Source organism: Falco punctatus (genome assembly GCF_963210335.1).
Source record: "Falco punctatus genome assembly, chromosome: 4".
Classification (NCBI taxonomy): Eukaryota; Metazoa; Chordata; class Aves; order Falconiformes; family Falconidae; genus Falco; species Falco punctatus.
Window position 1 is genome coordinate 97,552,773 of NC_137583.1, and position 18,123 is coordinate 97,570,895.

The window sequence follows — 18,123 nt, forward strand, 5'->3', positions numbered from 1 at the left end:
ATACACAGGCAGGTCCACAGAGCTGAAAGGCACCGCATGAAGAGGTACTGTAGCAGGGAATGGGCCTCTTGTTTCAGCATCACTGACCATGAAGATCTCTGCAAGGGAGACACTGGTGCACTGGAAGCTGGACTGTGACTCACCGCATGATTTGAGGGCTAGAAAATGCTGACCGCTCTCTTCTACTAGCTGTGTTTGCTTCAGTACTTTCTGGTTACCACTATCTTATTTCCAGTCCTCCAGCTCCTTCTTCTGCAGGTAACCACCATGTACATTGCAGAGCATCTGGAGGCAGGAATCATACCTGCGCAGCAGCTACACTTCTGCTGCACCATCACTGGAGCAGTGAGGCCTATGACTGAGTTTTTGTCTAAACTCAAGCCTGAATACTACAGCTGAGTTTACTAATCATGGCCTCTGTTCCCAACACCTAGCCTCAAGCATTCAGCTGAGAGTCCTCCAGGAGGAGAGTGCTCCTGGGAGCTTCCTCGGCAGTGGGTGGAGGAGGAGATAGCTCTCCCTTTCCTTTCCAGCGGTGAAGAGTTCTAGATTGATCGTATAGGGCCTTCATGCAAGTGTCTTGTGTTAGATGCTAAAAATTCAGGCCTTAATATCTTAATTTATTTTAGTTTTTAAACATCTGCTTTTGAATTTAGCCTTGATTGATCTATCAGGTGCAAGGCGCTTGAATACCCTGCTCAGGTACCTTCCTTTCCCCCCAGCCCCACCCCAGGTGCCATTTTAAGAACTACTTTTCACGTGCTACTTAGCTGGCAAATACCACGGTGTGGAAAAGTGGCTAATGGCTCTGCCTTCCTTCCAGCATCAAGGTCTGCGCATGGAGAAGCGCAGAAAGCAAGGTCAGCCACTCCTTTCAAACCCAGGAATTTCAAACAGTGGCCACCCATCCTGGGTGAAAAGCAACACTTCACACAGGTATCAGCAGTGGCTTCTGCACACCCCCCCCCCCGACTCTCTGCGTTACATTTTTCTTACTGAACCAGCAGTAGAGACCAAACTCTCTCTTCCTTCATATATCTACAGATATAACCCTCTTGCAGGGGAAAACAACGGTGGCTGTATGTCTCAGGAAGATCAGTGTTTATGCTGCTGGGCGTGGGATGGTGGTACACATCCTGCATGCTGGTAGAGTGTCAGTCACCAGGGTAAAGAGAGAGAAGCAGGGCACAGAAACAATAAAGTAAATGTTTTCTCTTCCTAAGATGGCCTGTTGTACTACTGAAACTGCTTCATTAAAAGCTGTTAAAAAATAAAGTTCGCATCTTGTCTGCAGTAAAAGCCTTTTGCAAAAAGCAGCTGTTAGAAAAACAACATTCTTTTGCAGATGCTAAACACAGAAGCCCACAGGATAGATGTTTTTCAGTCTTCGCTTTTCTTCATTACAGTTTGGGCCTGTTATTGCCCTTCAGCTGACTGTGGAAAGAAGACTGTCTTCTGGAAAGGTCTGTATGGATAAGCTGCTGACATGTGTGGTAAGGTTGCTGTGCCTCTTCATACACTGTTTTCATATAAAGAATAAACTGTATGACTCAAAAAAAAAATATTCTTACACTGAAATGCCCTGTGTTGTCAGAAAAGTGAGCCTAAGATTTATATTCACGGAAATTGGTCCATTAGACTGGGCAGAGAGCAATTTGCCTGTAGATGCCTTTAAGTAAGAACATGAACACTTTACTAGGGAGAAGGAACAAATTTTAAGACAGGACAGGACCATGAGTTTGGTTTCCTGTGCAGCTCCAGGCAGCTCTGCTCTTCTTTCAGGTCTTTGGAAGGCTTCAAAATGCTGCTAATAAGGAATTATTAATATTTAGGCCCCTCACAATGCTGTCACATTAAGATGTCTTAATGGGCCCTCCTTATGGGGGGAGCGGGCAGATTCTGGTCCCAGTGGTGTAAGCTTATGCATGGAATTTTATGCAATGGAATTCCTCTAGAAAAATCCACATATAATGGAAATGAAGCATTTTAAAAGCAATATATTTTTATGCTGGTTTGCTGCTCCTGTCCTTTAGCGTAAAAAATTGTTTGGGATTCTCAGGTTGGTGTGAAATGCCTGGTCAGAAAGATATCTAATCAATCGCATTCATGTTGTTATGGGAATTTCCCTCTTGCAGTCCAATGTTCCTCAGGAAATGATACTGAACAGCTCAGCATCTCTCTGAGGTGTTGGTATGGTCACCCATCTGTAACTTGCCTGGAAGCGTTTTGCAGACCTTTTGAGGTTTAGTCGCTGAAAACATCATACAATGATGTTTCACATGAACTTCTGCTCATTTTTATCTCTCACCGGAGGCAGCAGTGCTGAAGCAGTAACACACACCCCCAGGACTCCTTGCCTGATATGTGCTCTAAGCGGTCAAGACGTGGTGCTTACCTTCTCCTCAACCACAAAAAGAGGAGGATCTGGCTTACTAAGTCTTGAGCAACGAAAATCAGAGCAATGGGCTGTAATGAAGTAGATTGATGACAGAAAAGTAATTAACATGTAAAAGTTAATTGTTGCAGGCATTACATGTGGACTGAGCTGTTTTATGCGGAGACAAGCATGGCTTTTTGCTGGGATATGGCAGGTGCAGAACGCTGCAGCCTTATGCAGCATGCTTCACACCACAGCTATGCATTTATTCTGATGATCTGATAACTTGGCAGGCAGTTACCCACACCGCTCTGTGCCGTTTAACTTGCACCATGTGCTGAAGTGCTTGTGCTATGACACAGCCCTGAGCATCCCATCTCTAAATCGTAATAGCAAGCATGACGAAAAATCATCTTCATCTCTCCTCTTTTCCTGTTTTGACTCAGACTGCTGAAAGTTTGGCACCAGATTCCAAAAGCTAATCAAGCCCTTGTCTTCTGTAGTTTACTCACAATTTTCCTTTAGAAAAATGCAACCAAGAGCAACCCATGAGGCAAGATGTAAAATTATGCTGAAATCACATGTGAGGTGAGCCTGCAGAATTGTGATTTCGATACCTTTGGTGGTTTGATGTAAGGCTTTAGCTTAAGCCACCAATAGAAATATTCTGTGTGTATGTGTGTATGCATAACCCAATTGTATTTTTACTGCCCACAAACTCACACATACAATTAGACAGAGCAAGCTGTCACTGCCTGTAAGTCTGGGTTCAGGAAACAGATGTGCCTGTATCTTGCAGTGTCCTCAGATCTCTAAAAGAGATAAACTGCAAAGATCCAGAAGGAAAAGTTACGTAAAAAGTGAATCTCCAGTATTCCCAAAAAAGGCATGAACAAATGGTAGATATTTACTCCAAAATCCTTCTATGCAGCCATTTCTAATCTGCAGTAAAAGAATTGCGCTTGCTTATATCATAACAGAGAATGCTGAAAATTTTGTGGGTGGCAAATAAACCTAGTAAGTGAATATCAGCCATCTTCTGTGAAAACCTTGCAATGGCAAAACCTGTACGGGACCGCCATGCCTTTGGGTTAGATAGCTCCTTCATGGAACAGAAATGACAAAGCTCTGAGTAGCTTATTGGAGGGTATGGAAAAGGCCTTTCATGGGTGACTGGTTTTTTAAATTCCTAAAAACACCAAAGGGTTCTGAAACACACCTAGTCATTGCTGGGACACTTGTTTATACATAGCCATGTATTTGCTTACACAGGGGAGATAAACTAAGACCTCTTTTTGGAGCCCTCTTTCCCTGGCAGACTGTTGGGGTACAGATACGATAGAACCTAGATGTGAGCCACCCATGGTTTGAGGTTTAATTCTGCAAACCACAAATCTCCTATTTGACCTTTCCAAAGAGCATCTTCCAGTGTTACCTCATGCCAGGTTCCCCCTTGTGCTGGCAGGGGTGCCCAACTGAGGTGTGCAAAGGGCACTGCTATCACCACGCGACTGATATCGTGTTAGGTGGTCTAGTGCTTCAGCCCTGCACCAAGCAGTGGGGGTGGGAAGGGAAAGGTGCCAGCTGGAGGAACTGTTGCTCCATCAGCTCTGCTGCTAAATTTTCACCTAGGGCTAAGCTAGTTCCCTTGGAAAACCTAAAATTCCAAGAGGCAATGCAGGACAGCACTTAGCTTCTCTAATATGTGAGCAATGTTGGGTACCACCTGCATTCTCTCTCTGCATTGGTAATAGTAGTAGCAATAATGATAATAATGATATTAATATTAATAATGGTGCACTTCAAGCCCAGTTGGTGCCCTTCATTCTGGGTTAGAACTACAATAAGCATCATCTAGTTTTTGTGTTTGTCCAGTCCTGGGTTTCCGAGGGCTGTTTGTAAGTCTTCCTGAGGCAGTAGCTTGAATCCCTAAGACGAGAAATTGTCTTTGCTTGTTCTCATGCCACCTCTGTGACTAATCCAAGACATCCCCTAAAATAGCACTTGGTGTATCTTCTGGATGGTGGGGAGTTACTAAAAGGTAGTGAGGAGCAGAGGAGGCTCTGCAGAAGGCAAGCGCTTCAGTCCCAGTGCTGTGAGTCGCTTCATGTGGTCCTGGGGTGTATCCCTCTGGAAGGGCCAGAGCCTGGCAGTGGAGAGGCAGTGTCCTGAATTCCAGCGCAGATGCCTCTGCTATCATTACTCCCTATAATCAGTGTCACACCATGCCCTTGTTGCTGATTTTTCCTCCTTATTTTATTATACAGGCCCCTTTCTGTCTGCAGGCAAGTTGGGCAACGAGCTTTCCGGCAATGATAGCAGGCGACAGTATTTACTGCAGGGAGCAGAGCTGTCAGTTTGGGAACACATGGGAAGAGTGCAGGGAAAAGGAGGCCAGCCTCAGTGTCTGCCTCAGCTTCACTCAGGCTGGGCTGAGCCTGCCAAAGCCTTAGAGGTCTGCGTGGGTCATGGGGACTCTGAAGAAGATAGCCATGAAGAAATCTGGGAGGCATTAAAAAAGTAAGTCTGTGCATGGTCACGCAGCAGTGCTAAGGACTGGCTGACTCCAGAAACTGAGGCCAAATGCGTGGGAATGAAGTGCTAGTGAGATTAAATTTGGGTTTACAAACTCCAGCCAGCGTCAACAGGAGCAGCCGTGGAAGCAACAGGCAGGGTTCTGCTGCACAGAATGTCTAAGGCAGGGAAGCCCAGCCCTCTTGCTTGCTGGATGATGGAGCCCGAGTATGTCACCGCCAGGAGTGTCGATCCAGCACAGCCTGGTCCCTGGGGGTGAGTCCACTTCCATCGGCATCCCAGGAGTGCTCACTCACTGGCTGTCTGTCAGAAGCTGTGAAGGATTGGGAGCTGGGTGCACATGGAGCGATTTCAAGTCTCTGGGATGATGCCCAGGCTTCTTGAGCAGAGAAAACGCACTACTGCTAAAGCCGGTGTTGGGTCCCTACGTAACTTACCGCTGGAGGAAAGCCCAGCAGTTTTGCAGGTCGATGATGTCTTTAGAGCTGGGAAGAAAGCTTGAGCTGGGCTTAGAGATTTTATTTTCTAACTGTAACCTTGCTTTGCTTTGACTTCACCCGAACAACAAAATTTGTTGTGTCACTCCTTATAACCTGCTTTCTTGGGGGAAAGAGAGTCTTACTCTTAGGCAAATGGTGCCATACAGCCTTTGAGGGGAATAAAGAGGTGTTTTGTAAATTGAACTGCTTTGGAGGCCTGATTTTTAACCACTTCACTTGATTTTGGCATCCCCCTTCTTGAAACCTGAACACACACACACACATGCATGCACACGGACACACACAAACTTTGAATAATTATGGTGCTTCTGGGTTGTAAAACACCTGCTAGCAACTTTATTGACAATGCAAATGTCCCAATCTCAGTCAGGTTCAGACTTTGGCAGTTGCTTTTCATTCACACTGGCAAATGCAGGAACAGAATGGGAACCTGATAATTAAAATCCCTGGAAGGCATTCCTTGCCCTCCACGACCTGAGGGAAGTCTGTGAACACTACATCCAATACCCCTTGTTATGCTGGCTCAGAAACAGAACTGACAGTGTGGGGTGTGAAACAATTAATTCTCAGCTGTGGCTCTGAGGACTAAATTTTACTCTGACACTGGAAAAATGACGCAACTGTGGATTTATGTGGGTGAGGTTATGTTAGTCTGAGACCTCTGTAGTTCCACAAATTGGAGAAGATGTTGGAAGAATAAATTTTGAGGGGAATGGGATCACTTCACCTTGATCCTGAAACCTGGGTCAAGACTAAAAAAGTACAGCGATCGATTCCTAATATTGCAGAACAACCTAAGCAGATGAGATGTCCTCCTCATTTCTGCACTATGCAGAAAAGAAACAAACAAAGGCAGCTCCCAAGAACATTACTTTTTGCCTAAAGTTTACCAAACCCTTGAAAAAAGAGGTATAAGAAATCGATGAATACAAAGCAAAATTCTTTGGGAAAGAGGAAAGAACTGGAGTCAATGACACTGTTTTCCAGCCCCTAGATGTACTCAGGCTGTCCTTCCTGCAACACTTGGCTGTGACATTTCAGCGATCAAGTAATATCATCGCATGGAAGTGGCATGACAGGCCTCTTATCACACACGAGCGATGTCTGTTGTCCGCATAAACAGGCTTATCACGTGTCTCACAATAGATGCTGGCTCAGGGATGCCAGTTTTTCTCTCCTTTGCAGTAAAGCAATACTAATCCCACAAAAGACCTTGCATGAACCTTACGAGTCAGTCAAAACTGGTTTTGTGTGGAGTAGCTGCTACTTGTTTTGTTTGACTTGTTTGGGTTTTGTTTTTAATTTTAATTCGTATTCCTGTTCCAACATGAGTTGCAGAAGTTGCCTAGAAACCATCTTGTGTCAGCTCACTCATCCAGGACACACGGCTCCCCATATGCAGGCAGAGAGATAAGCTTAACTTCCTAATTTTTTAAAGAAATGCAATTAAACCCCCCTCCCCACACTTCCCCCTCCCATGGATGTGATATCTGAGAATTCAGGGTAAAAAAAAAATAATACATCACTGAATCAGAAGAGTCTGGTGCGCATATTGCATGGGAGTGTGTGGATGGAGAAGGTGCTCTTGAGGCGATGGCAGAGTCAGAGCCACATTTGCCCCCACTAGAATGTCCAGCAGGCTTCTGGTGGGCCCTCCACTGCTTCTGGTGACACAAAGCAGCCACAGACTTAGTATGACCGAGCTTTGCACTTTTGCCTCTCTGCTTGTCAAAATGCCAGTTACTTCCTTGCCATGTGTCCTGTCTGAAATCTCCTCTCGGCTCTCCCTGTCTCCCATAGTAGTTGTGACCCACTGCTCTCCTGCAGCCAGTATGAGGGTTAAATGTTGGGATGGTCAAAAAATCGATGGGCTTGCCTGTATTCTTCCGGGGTAACATCACCTTATGTCTGATAAATCCAGATAAGCTGGTAGCACTAAACACAGACCTCATGGTGGAAACATCCCATACAAGTAGAGCTCAGAAAATAAAGGGTTTGTCTGGGCCCTGGCTCAGCTAGAAGAATTTGGGTTTTGAATCAAATCCCAAAGGTTTTATTAGGCTATCTGGGAAAATACCAAACCGGAAAAATAATTTTGGGTTGACCTGTAACATTTTATTTAGAAAATACTTATTTTGGGGTGCCTAGACTTTTTGCATGTTTTGGGATGCTTTTAAAATGAAAAATGTCATCTCAGAAAGAAGTGTTGGAAGGAATTAAATGCTTCTTAAGTTGACAATGAATGTTTCAACACTGGAAAAAAAAATTGCTCCCTTTGTGGGACTTGAAACAATAACATTTGGATTGAATTTGCCAGTGCTTCTGCTCTTCCCAAAAGTGCACTTTCTGGCAAGGTTTGCTATGCCTTGGCCATTTTTTATGTGTATACACATAATAAGTGAAGGTTTTAAGGACAAATGTGAACACCTGCACAGTAGGAGGACCTGGATTGCTACTTCCAAATGTAATTTACTACCAATTTGGACCTGTCTTTCCTCATTCCTTCCTCTCTTGCTTAACGTCTCTCTCCTGCTGCTGTTGCTTTTCTGACACAGTGCTTTAACCTGTTCCCCATACAATGGGCTTTCCCACCAGTGCTCTCCAGGCTGACAGAAGATGTGGTTTGCCCTCCCACATCTTTCAGCTCCAGAGGCCACACCGGGATGTGGCTTGCATGAAGGAGGCTATTAAAGAAAAAGCAAATTGAAAGCTGCACTGCACTGCTGGTGGGGTGGAGGGCTGTGCTTCTCAGGACCAGAGCTCATGAGCCCCTCGCTCACCATTCAGGCAGAGGAGGCAGAAGCCTCCAAGCTGACATCTGAGCAGCGTGGTCCAGTGCTGTTCAAAGTAGCAGCCTTCTGGTGTAAATGGCTGTTGACCGACTGACTGACCTTCATGTTTTAAGCCAGCTTCTATCCTTGCCAGGCAGAAGCCTGAATCTGTTAGTACTGGGACAGCATGCAAAGTTTTCATTTAGAGATGCTGGCTGAGATTGCATGGTTGAGGATTTCTGAAAGCCTTGGGAGCTTGGGTGGTTTGGAGTGGAAAGGGCGAGTGCCTGGGCATGGTATGGATTGTTAATATGAGCTCTGATCCTTTTTCCCTGAGAGTTTTAGCAGGTGCTAGGGTCAGAAGGGAGGGGAACTAAGACAGCTTTAACCATTGGGACTTGGTGTTTATCTGTGACTCTCAGAAACCGTGAGTAGACTTTGATCACTGCCAAGTAATAAAGTTGACTTGGTTCTCCCTGTGGAGGCTGGCTCCCACTGACTTCAGAGTTGATGGGCAGCCCTTCAAGAGGATGGCAGAGAAGGTGTTTCTCAATGGATGCCCTAGGGAATGTACTGTATTGGATTTTCTGGGTGAGTCTGAAGAAACGTAAGGGATCCTTTGTTTACACCTTCCTCTCCCCTGAGTGTGGTAAGAGCTATGTGTACGTGGCTGAGGCCTCTAAGTCTGTATTTGTAGCTACTGATTGTATCCACCTTCTACAAGGTGACACACAAGCTCTGAAAGGCACATGAGATTTACTCACATGGTAGGCATCATGCAGCAAGACATTGTTGTTTGGAAGAGGGTTGCTAAATCCTCTTGCAGATTTAAATGCACACATTGTTCATGGCAATGCAAGCCGTGATATAGGTCTTGAACACTGACCTAAAGAAACATTTCTAATAGAGATAACTAATTTCCTGGAAATTAGAGCACATCACAGATTTTTATCTGAAGTCATGCAGAATATCATTGTCCTGATGATCTAATGGACTGAAGATGATTTCTAATTGCAGGGGCAATGGTACTACTATCACTGAATAAATGTTCAGTTCCTCTGACCTCAAGGAATTCAAAGTCCTTTAAGGCTGAGTTTTATTTCATCAATTCAAGGATAAAAAGCATTCTGGGGGACATTTGAAAGAAATCTTTGTATGTTACTGCAAGAAGAATACAGGTTAAATCTGCCAAAAAGTCCCAATTTCGCCCTGCAAAGGAAATTTAAATCCATATGCAAAAAACTTGATCTGGAGCAGTAAAAGCTCAAGTGCTTTCTTGGAGGGTGGTGTGGCTCCGGTGTCAGTGTATGGTAGCCTCCCTGCGAGTTACAGCCAGCAGAAGGGGGGTCTTGCTAGTCTAGAGGTTAGGCAACATTTGAAAGGGGCGTAAGGTGTTTTTGAGCACAAACTGAGCAACGCTTTAGGGATCTCCTGACCCTCCAGTTAATGCAATGAGTTGCCAATCTTTTTTATTTCACCTGCATAGCCAGTTATTTCTGGCAATCTGGAACGCTTGCTTCAGACAGTGAATTGGGCAGCAAAGCAGAGCAATGTGAAGGAGGGTACGACCTGGCTTAGAGCCGTTTCGAGTTACCTGAAAGTTCCTGTTGTGTTGGTGGTAATCCCAAGCATGCCTTGTCTAACTCGAGCTGGATCAAAGCAAAGTGTTCAGTTCAGCTGTCTTAAGTAAGTCTCCAGTTAGTGCAGCTCTGTAAGGTGACCTGCCTGTGGAGAGACCTGTCCTAAGGTAGGTCAGAAGGGATGAACTGCCTCTTGGAAGTGTCATGTTCTCCCTCCGTTGCTCCTAGACAAAACTCAGGCAGCTCATTTAGGCTGGGTACAGGTGGAGCTAATAAGCCACGAGGGACTGAGTGCCCTTTGTTTGCCACCAGTGCTCTGACCATAGGCCGTGGCGTGTTATCGTCCAGTGCTGATGAGCCAGCACCGATGCTGGTAGTTGGTGCATGACCTATCAGGCAGATGCGGAAATGACTGATCTGTTGAGTGGACCCTGCCAAAAGACCATATAAGATATGTATATATATAGATAGATATAAAATATCTTATTATATATCTATATATGTACTATATAGGTATAATAAGATTATATAGACTTGTATGAACTTAAAGAAATTGTTACCAGCTTGGCTCAGTTGCAAGCTAATTTTCTCAGATACAGCCTGGGCATACACAAAATTTTCATTTTTAACTGTACAGGGATGTTGAACAGAGAACTGGCAGAAATGGCCAAGTATCACAGAGACCCAATCTTTATTTTTAACACAAAGCTTTTAATGGTTATTGTTGTCAATCTCCTGCAAATTCACTTCATACTCAAAGTGCTGCACGTTTTAGAGGTGTGAATGCATTAATCACAGGTAAAGAGGTTTGAGTTCCAGTTTGCAGCTGAAGGAGGGAGCTGGTATCTGAATATCAAGGAGTGGCTGGTGCTTCCCTAGTACGAAGAGCTGTCCCTTGCAGCTGTTTTCTGTGTGTTCCTCAGTTTCCTTCCAGTTATCTGTCCTTGGTTTTCCAGGCTATATTAGTGTCTCCTGTAGAAGTTAATCAACTTTCAAGGCAGAGTCGAGCCCTCATGGAACAGGTTTTCCTTGAGAAGAACCAATACACAGAAGAGCCGCAAAACACAAATGGGAGGCTAATTGCAATCATTGAAATTTGGCACTCTCTGCTGTTTTGGAGTGGAAGAAAAGCCATTGTATTTCAGAAATGTAGTAAAACAAGTGCCATTTTGTTTTTATTATACTGTAGCATATCTGCATACCCAAACCAGGCCTCTGCTGAATCTTTGGATGCTGGGGCTGTTAGGTTGCGCTGCTATAGTTTCTAAATAAGCAGTCAGCTAATGAGGTTCTTTGGTATAAACTCACATGCCTTTTGCTGCATCTTGCAGCTTCCCCCACAGCAGTAGTTAAAAGTTGTAGTAGCTTTATTCTCTTGTTTTGTTGGCATGGAGCACTCTGGTTACTATCAAAGTGGTGAAGTTCAGAGAGAGACCACAGTGCAAAATTCAAGCGCTAAAAATAAATAACAGGTCATATGCTCAAGACATTGGGCATGATTTCCACGGAAGTCAAATGCAGCTCAGCCTCATTGCACAGGTCTGTCTGCAGGAATGCTTGTATCCAGCTTAGTGGCCATAAATTGTGCAGTCAAATTTGAATTTAATAAATGTTCAGGAATGTGCTTCACAAAGCTCTGACTAAACACATCCTCCTACATGGTTCTGTTTCGGCAGCTGTCTCCTATGTCTCCCAGCCCCACAAAAACACCTGAGTAAGGTGTCTGTTGGCTTGGACTCGGCAACCTAGCCATAAATCCCTAGCTGCCATTCCTGTGCTGAAAGCTGTCAAGGGGCTGCTGGAGGAAAAATTATCCCTAGCTTCAGCCTTGCCTTCTGTCTAGACATATTCTCCTTACCTGGCATGCTGTGGAAGTGAGGAGGTACACCAGGGTGTTCACTGATGCTGCGTCTGGGAATCACGATAAATAGAAAATGTCTGAGAGCTGAAACTCAGCTTAGCACAAGAGCCACACAGCACCTGCAGCCTCGGAAGCTGGGCTGAAAGATAAGTGCATTTTTACACACGCTGTTTAAGGTTGTTACCAGCCTCCTCATTACTGGAGGTGGTTTAGGTAGTGAAATAAAACGCAGGTGGTCCGGCCCTAACAAACAGTGGGTCAGATACACGGCCGGGGTGTACTGGGGTGGATAGATTGTACCTGCAGCATCTGGGAGCAGAGGAGGAGATAGCAAATGTACAGCTGTGGACTGAAGCCTGCACTGAGTGAGGTCTGCATTTAGATGAAATATTCCTTTAGCAATATCAGGGCTGCTGTTGTGGACTCTAAATGGGATCCTGTGATGAGCCCGATCTTTGATGGTATTGGATTAACATCACTTCTCATTCCAGCTTATTATGTGTCCTGCAGTACCTGTCATGTCTCTCTGCCATCTACAGCAAATAATGACTCCGGCAATTATGAAGGCTTTGTGCGCCTGCAGATCAGAAATACTATCGTGCAAAGGGCAGATTTTCCTCATCTCAGCACTGCACATTCTTCCTTCACATAGTGATTTGGCCCTTTTCGTCTCCCTTCTCCTCTGCACCCGCTAGTTTGTGAAACAGCGAAAGCTTTACAGAAGAGACGAAAATGAGAGGCAGCTTCACCTCCTATCTTTCCCATTTTTCTGTCCGACCCTCTTCCTTCTCTCTGGAGCCAGAACAGAATTCAGTATTAAACATGCAAGTTCTGCTTTGCTCAGGGTCTGATCAAAAGTCCGCTAAAATCAATGGGAAAATTCCTGCAGGCTTTGCTGTTCTCTAGATCATTTCCAGCTCCCATCTGGCTATGTCGCTTTGGCTGTATGGGCATGCAGAGTGGCTGTGGGAGCTCGGAGGGGGGGATTTTGGCAAAGCTGCTCACAAAAGGGAGCCTTGTCTCCCTGCATGAAGCGTGAGGCTCTTCAGTTTTCCACTTGGTCCGAATCTGCGATTCATCTGCTTTCCCATGCTCTCGCTCACACTGTAACGTGCCGTCAGCCAGGCGCGGGGCTGAGTGTGAGGCAGTTGTGAGCATGTTTTTTCTTGGTGTCCCTTTTTTCTCTCATCTTTGGTTGCTCCCTGGTCCTCCCTTCCTCCTCACCTCAAGCCTGCCATCCCAGAACAGCGGTGCTCCACTGCCCTGCCTCTGGTGCATCCTCCACCTCTGCTGAGATGGCTGTTAGGTGGCTGCTCCCTAAGATGGTTGTGAAATCCAAATCAGAGCTTGCTTTGCCCTCCTGTCCAGATACACCTTCCACCATCCCTGCAGTACTGCCACATCATTGATTGCATCCTCACAAAACAGTCTTGAAACCACAGATGGAGGCAGAGCGACAGGGGCACGTGGGAAGGGTCTGCCTGGAAAGAAAGCATCGGAGGTAATTCTTTGCATTTGACACACATGGCTTCAGCATGGGAGCTTTGGTTTGGCAAAAATATGGAAATAATAACAGTACTTTTGATCTTCAAAGTGCTCTTCATTCACTAACTAATGAGTGTAATGTTAGGCTTTACAAATTGGTCATACTCTGAAAATACATTTGGTAGCAAACACCAAGGGTCAAGCTTTCTGCTACTGAAATGCCTTTGAAACATCAGTGCCAATTTCATGGTGTAAAAATTAAGGACCAAAGTCTGTTCTAAGGGTACAACATCTTCTTTAGTCAATGGGAATTGCATGCCCATTAATGAGAGCCGAATGAGACCCTAATTAATTTCAGGCTTGCCACATATATTTTTCCATTTTAAAACGCATGATTACTGGCAACATCTGCTCTCACATGTGAACAGACCTGAGCTTTGAAATATACGAATATTGGTCCTAATATAAGACTTAATATACCAACATTTCTCACATTGGTTTCTGTGGCATCCTTTGCTAGTGGAGGGACAACGACCCAAAAGTACCCAGCCAGCTCCTGTTGTACAATATCCTGTGCACACACCCCAACACACACACAGGGTCAGCTGTAGCTTTGCAGATGCCCAGGGGTACCCGGGAGTGAGCCTGGGATGTTGAATCCTTGGGTCCCCCATGCAAGTCAGGGATCTAACAAGAGAAAGCTGCACGAGTTTTGCTGTTGATGTACGGATGATGTGGCCGTGGCTCCACTCATTCCAGCCAGGATTATGGGATGGGAGGGCTGGGAGCTTTTTCCAAGAGCAAGACCAGAGTCACAGTCTTGCAAGATCAGTACGAAGGAAGCTAATTGCAAGGTATCAAGGTTGAATAATTCAGCTCTGAAAAATGCAAGGTCCCTGCCCAGCATCAGCGATGGAGCTAGGTAAAAGCTGGCTCATGGCAAGCAGGACCTAGATCTGCTGCATTACAGAGCTGCAGGCGCCGATTCCCAATCCTCTTGGGTGAGAGGCAGATCAGCGTTGTGTTTGTGTTTTCAAGATTAAGTATCTCAAATCATAAATGTCAATAGAATTATGAAGTACATTGAAAGCTTCCAAGTTATTTAAAATTAAATAACAACCCTGTAATGCAGCCAAGCCAAGTATTGCTCAGATCCATTCGACCCTTGCAGGAGGCAAAGGAGGCTTTCAATTTCTTTGTTCAATCACTTCATTAAATTCCAATTCTTCTTAAAAGGAAATTCCTCTTGGCAGTCCTTATCCTCTCCCACTCACTTCTGATACAAGTCCCCTTTGTCTGCACTCAGATTTCTCATGCTTTCTATGCTTACCCACCTTCCTACATGCCAGAGCCTCGCTGAGCCTCAAGGCAGTGCCCCTAGTAAGGACAGCTAATGGTATATTTGCTAGAAATTTCTTTGTTCTGTGTAGCCACTGCATCAGGCTGGGATGTGTGGGATGTGTCTATGAGCGAGCAGGAGGAATGCTGCTCCGGCTTTTTGTGGGGGTTGTGATGGGAAGTGGCTCTTAGCCAGCGATGCCTTTGAGGGAGGTGAAAGTGTCCTGGCCAGCCCTTGTCCTCAGCAAGATGCCCCACTCAGTGTGGATATAACCTGAAGAGAGAGGCAGAGCAGTCAAGTTGGTGGAGTTACATGACAAAGATGGAACTTCTGACCTCAAGAGCATCATTATTGCACGAGAGAATAAGCAGGGCTGAGTTGGGAAAGCCCACAGATCCCTCAAAGTTTGTCTGTGCTTGTCCCAAATGTCTTTCAAAAACTAAAGCTTTATGACTTGGATGCATGCTGAGGTTAACCTGAGGTTTCTACCAAACATTTCACCTGTCCTCGGTGCCCTCACATCTGTGCTAAATATGTTCAAAGGTTTGCCAGTGCCAGACAAAAGTTAAATATGACATCAAGGGCTCAACATACTCCTGATACTCCAGAAACTCTATTCCCCCATGCCATAGGAGAACATATTTTATTGGCTTATAATGTGGCCCACAACATACATTTCACTGGCCTAAATTTGCCCATTAGAAGCCAACAGTGTAAGTAAATCTACCCAGGTCACTGCAGTATTTCTGAGAGGTGATGCTTTAGTTCTCTTAGCACGTCTAGAAAAAGTCCTCGTGATTACCCTGCAGGGAGATGGTGTATGAGCCATACTAGCTGCTGAAAGAAGTGGTCCCAGGACTGTTCCAACTGGCTGATCTAGTGACATGAAAGTGGTGTTGTTTACACGCTCTGAAGAGCTTCAGAATGCAAGGAAGATGGATGGTTATTCTTCTTGTGCCCACTTACACAATATATTTGATCTTGTCACCTGCCCTGTGTGAACTGCCTTCTTTAGAAGTCAGCATTAATGATGCAGATCAAATCTAGATGCTGTCACTTATTGCACTTGCTCCAACAGCCTTTGTTAAAAAAAAGAATAAAGTCTTTTTGACTTTAAAAAGTGGAGGCAATATTACTTTTGTAAAACTGTTAGGAGAGGTTCTAAGGACTAGAAAAGTGCTTCATGGGAAGAATGTTACTTGATCACAGGGACATCTGTATCCTTGGCAGGAGACGTAGAAAACAGACCTGTCATCAGCTTATATTCCTCATACATTGGCATCACTTGTTCTCACAGTGATCTGGCCTTGCTTCTTGGCCTTCAAGGATCCTTAAAAAAAAGTGCTGCTTGATAAGTGTACCTTTAGCAGATTGCAGTCAAGGCCCGTTACCACCTTCCCCCTCTTCTTCCCACAGTCTATCCCCTTATCATTACCACCCAAACGCATAGTCTCTTCACTAGACTTTCTCAGCTGGAACTGAAACAGATTTGAACCAAGCTGTTCAACTCCTCCGGCACTTAGGCTGCCTACCATGCCTGTCTAGCCAGGTGTCAACTATGACTCCAGTGCCAGGCCAAGGATCTGCCTGCCACTGTGTCCTGCTCCCAACAGTGGCCAGGTGTGGGTGCCTGGGGAAGACTTCAAGCATGTCAAACGTGCATCTCCTGAGTGCGCGCCCAGCCTTCAACTATCTGCAGGGTATTCCTGAATCAAATGTGGTTTCTATGTATTAGTAACAACCAAAGTATTTCTCTTCCATGAGCTCGCCTGCTATCCCTTTGAATACCTGTTCCAGCTGTTGACCTGACGACCTGTTCCAGCTGTTGGCCCAGATTACATATTCTCTCCTTGTTGTCCCCAGCTGGTTGTCATAACTTTCTTCCCACATCCTTGTCATCAATTCCTACCACTGTGTAACTTTAACAGATCTGTGTAACTTTCTATCAATTGTGCAACGATTAAAGGTCTTGGGAAATTTTAAAAAATAATAATTTTAATATTAGTATGTTCTTAGGTTTATTATTTTATTATTATTAAGCTGGAGAATGTACACGTTTGAGTTTGGAAGTAATCAGACTGTTCAAACTGAGTAAAAAAATGAATGTGATAACTATCCTTAGTGTGGGGAAAGGCTGGGACAGCCATGTGTGCTTGGGAGTAGTGACCTTCTCGCCTCCATCAGCAGGAACTGGAACAGTTTGCCCTCGGTCTGCCTGTCTCTGGCTTGCTAAATGTTCAGATGCTCCATGCAGAGTGGGCCTGCCTGAATGTACAAATAGCATTGGCCACCCTGAAACTGCGCCTTTTTTTTTTTTTTGAAATCACCAGCAAATAAACGATTCACCAGCCAGAAATATCATAAGCACCTACCACAACAGCACCAGTTGCTCCTGGGTGTCTTGTCTTGGAGTTTACAGCAGAGCCATTAACTGGTGGTCTTACAGTGGAGGAGGTGGTGGATATGTACCTTTGTCCAGGCAGGGTGTGATTTCCACCAGGGCATGGCTGATCAGGGTTGGGCTGCCAAGTTCTGCCTAGCCCAGGGGGAACTCTTCCTTCTCCTGCAGGAACCTGGAGTTCACCACTCTGCAACAGCACTAATAATAGCAAATGGACACGGCTTGCAAACAATTAGGAGGCTGAAATGTGTTTGCCCAGAGTGTTTGCCAAATAGTTATGAATACAGATGAGGTTTGTTTAAAACAGAACCTTGCTTGCAAACAAACTGTGAATGGTGAAGGCTGAAATCTCTAAAATTATTTGTGACAAATAGCTTGGTCACTTCTAAGAGCCTCTGTCTAACTCTTGCACAGATGGGAGTCACTCCTTTCCAGAGTAAACAGAGCAGCTGGGCATGCTCTCCAGTTACCAGACTGGAAGAATGCAGTATGTCTTCTGTGAGTATTTGCTCTGACTTAAAAATATGCTTGCTTCATCTGTGTTCACACCTCTCTTGCATTCATGAGCTGTGAACATTCAAACAGTCCAGATTTACTCCTCTCGATACCTACTGAAAGCAAAATTAAACCTCATTATTTGCAAATGGAATAATAGATTTCAACGTGGGATCCTGTTTTCAGAAAGCTCTCCCAGGTCTCTGGAACAAAGGCTATGAAGTGAGCCAGACATGGGTGTGCCAGTCTTCTGTAAATAAAAACATGCATGTGCATAAGTAGGTCTAACAAGCACTCAGACAGAATTAACTGTAAGATCCGTATCTTGCCAACAAATCTGTCTAGCTGCTGAAGTTTGGCTTGTGGGGTGTTTTTTTTTGTTGTTGTGTGTTTTTGTTTGTTTTTTGTTTTGTTTTGTGTTTTTTTTTAGTAGCACTGCCTCAGGCAAAGGTATGTGTGGCCCAGAGAGGAAAAGCTGAAAATGGTCTGTATAAAACTTGCAGTCACACCTTACCTCCCTCCTGTCCCTAGGCAGTGAAAGCCACCAAGACTGCAAAACCTCCTCCTGATTACAAGATTCGTGCTTATCCAGGCAGGAAACTAACACTTCCATGGGACTTGGGTGGCCCATTGCTACTGAAGAGGACATTTGCAATAAACTGTTGGCAGTCCTTTCCTAAAAGCAGGAAAAATATCTGTAGCTTCAAATAAACCTGGAAGGCTGCAATTTGCCAGAGGCTGGTGAATGATGAGTGTTTAGTCTCGTCGGGTAACATGTT

General features: G+C 44.9%; 1 protein-coding gene across 5 annotated transcripts in view; it reads left to right on the plus strand.

Moving 5' to 3' along the window:
- Positions 1-18,123, plus strand: part of KIAA1143 — a 102,583-nt gene that overhangs the window by 62,360 nt on the left and 22,100 nt on the right. The window contains exons 4-5 of one of the 5 annotated variants that reach the window (XM_080386062.1): positions 1,407-1,463; positions 4,645-5,595. The exons of 1 other annotated variant lie outside the window; for it this stretch is intronic. In XM_080386062.1, the coding sequence (XP_080242188.1) occupies positions 1,407-1,463; positions 4,645-4,830 (243 nt within the window). In that variant the 3' untranslated portion in view covers positions 4,831-5,595. Of the gene's footprint in view, positions 1-823; positions 1,366-1,406; positions 1,464-4,644; positions 5,596-18,123 lie in introns of those variants that run through there. 3 more of the 5 variants (XM_080386063.1, XM_080386064.1, XM_080386061.1) reach the window with 3 other exon arrangements.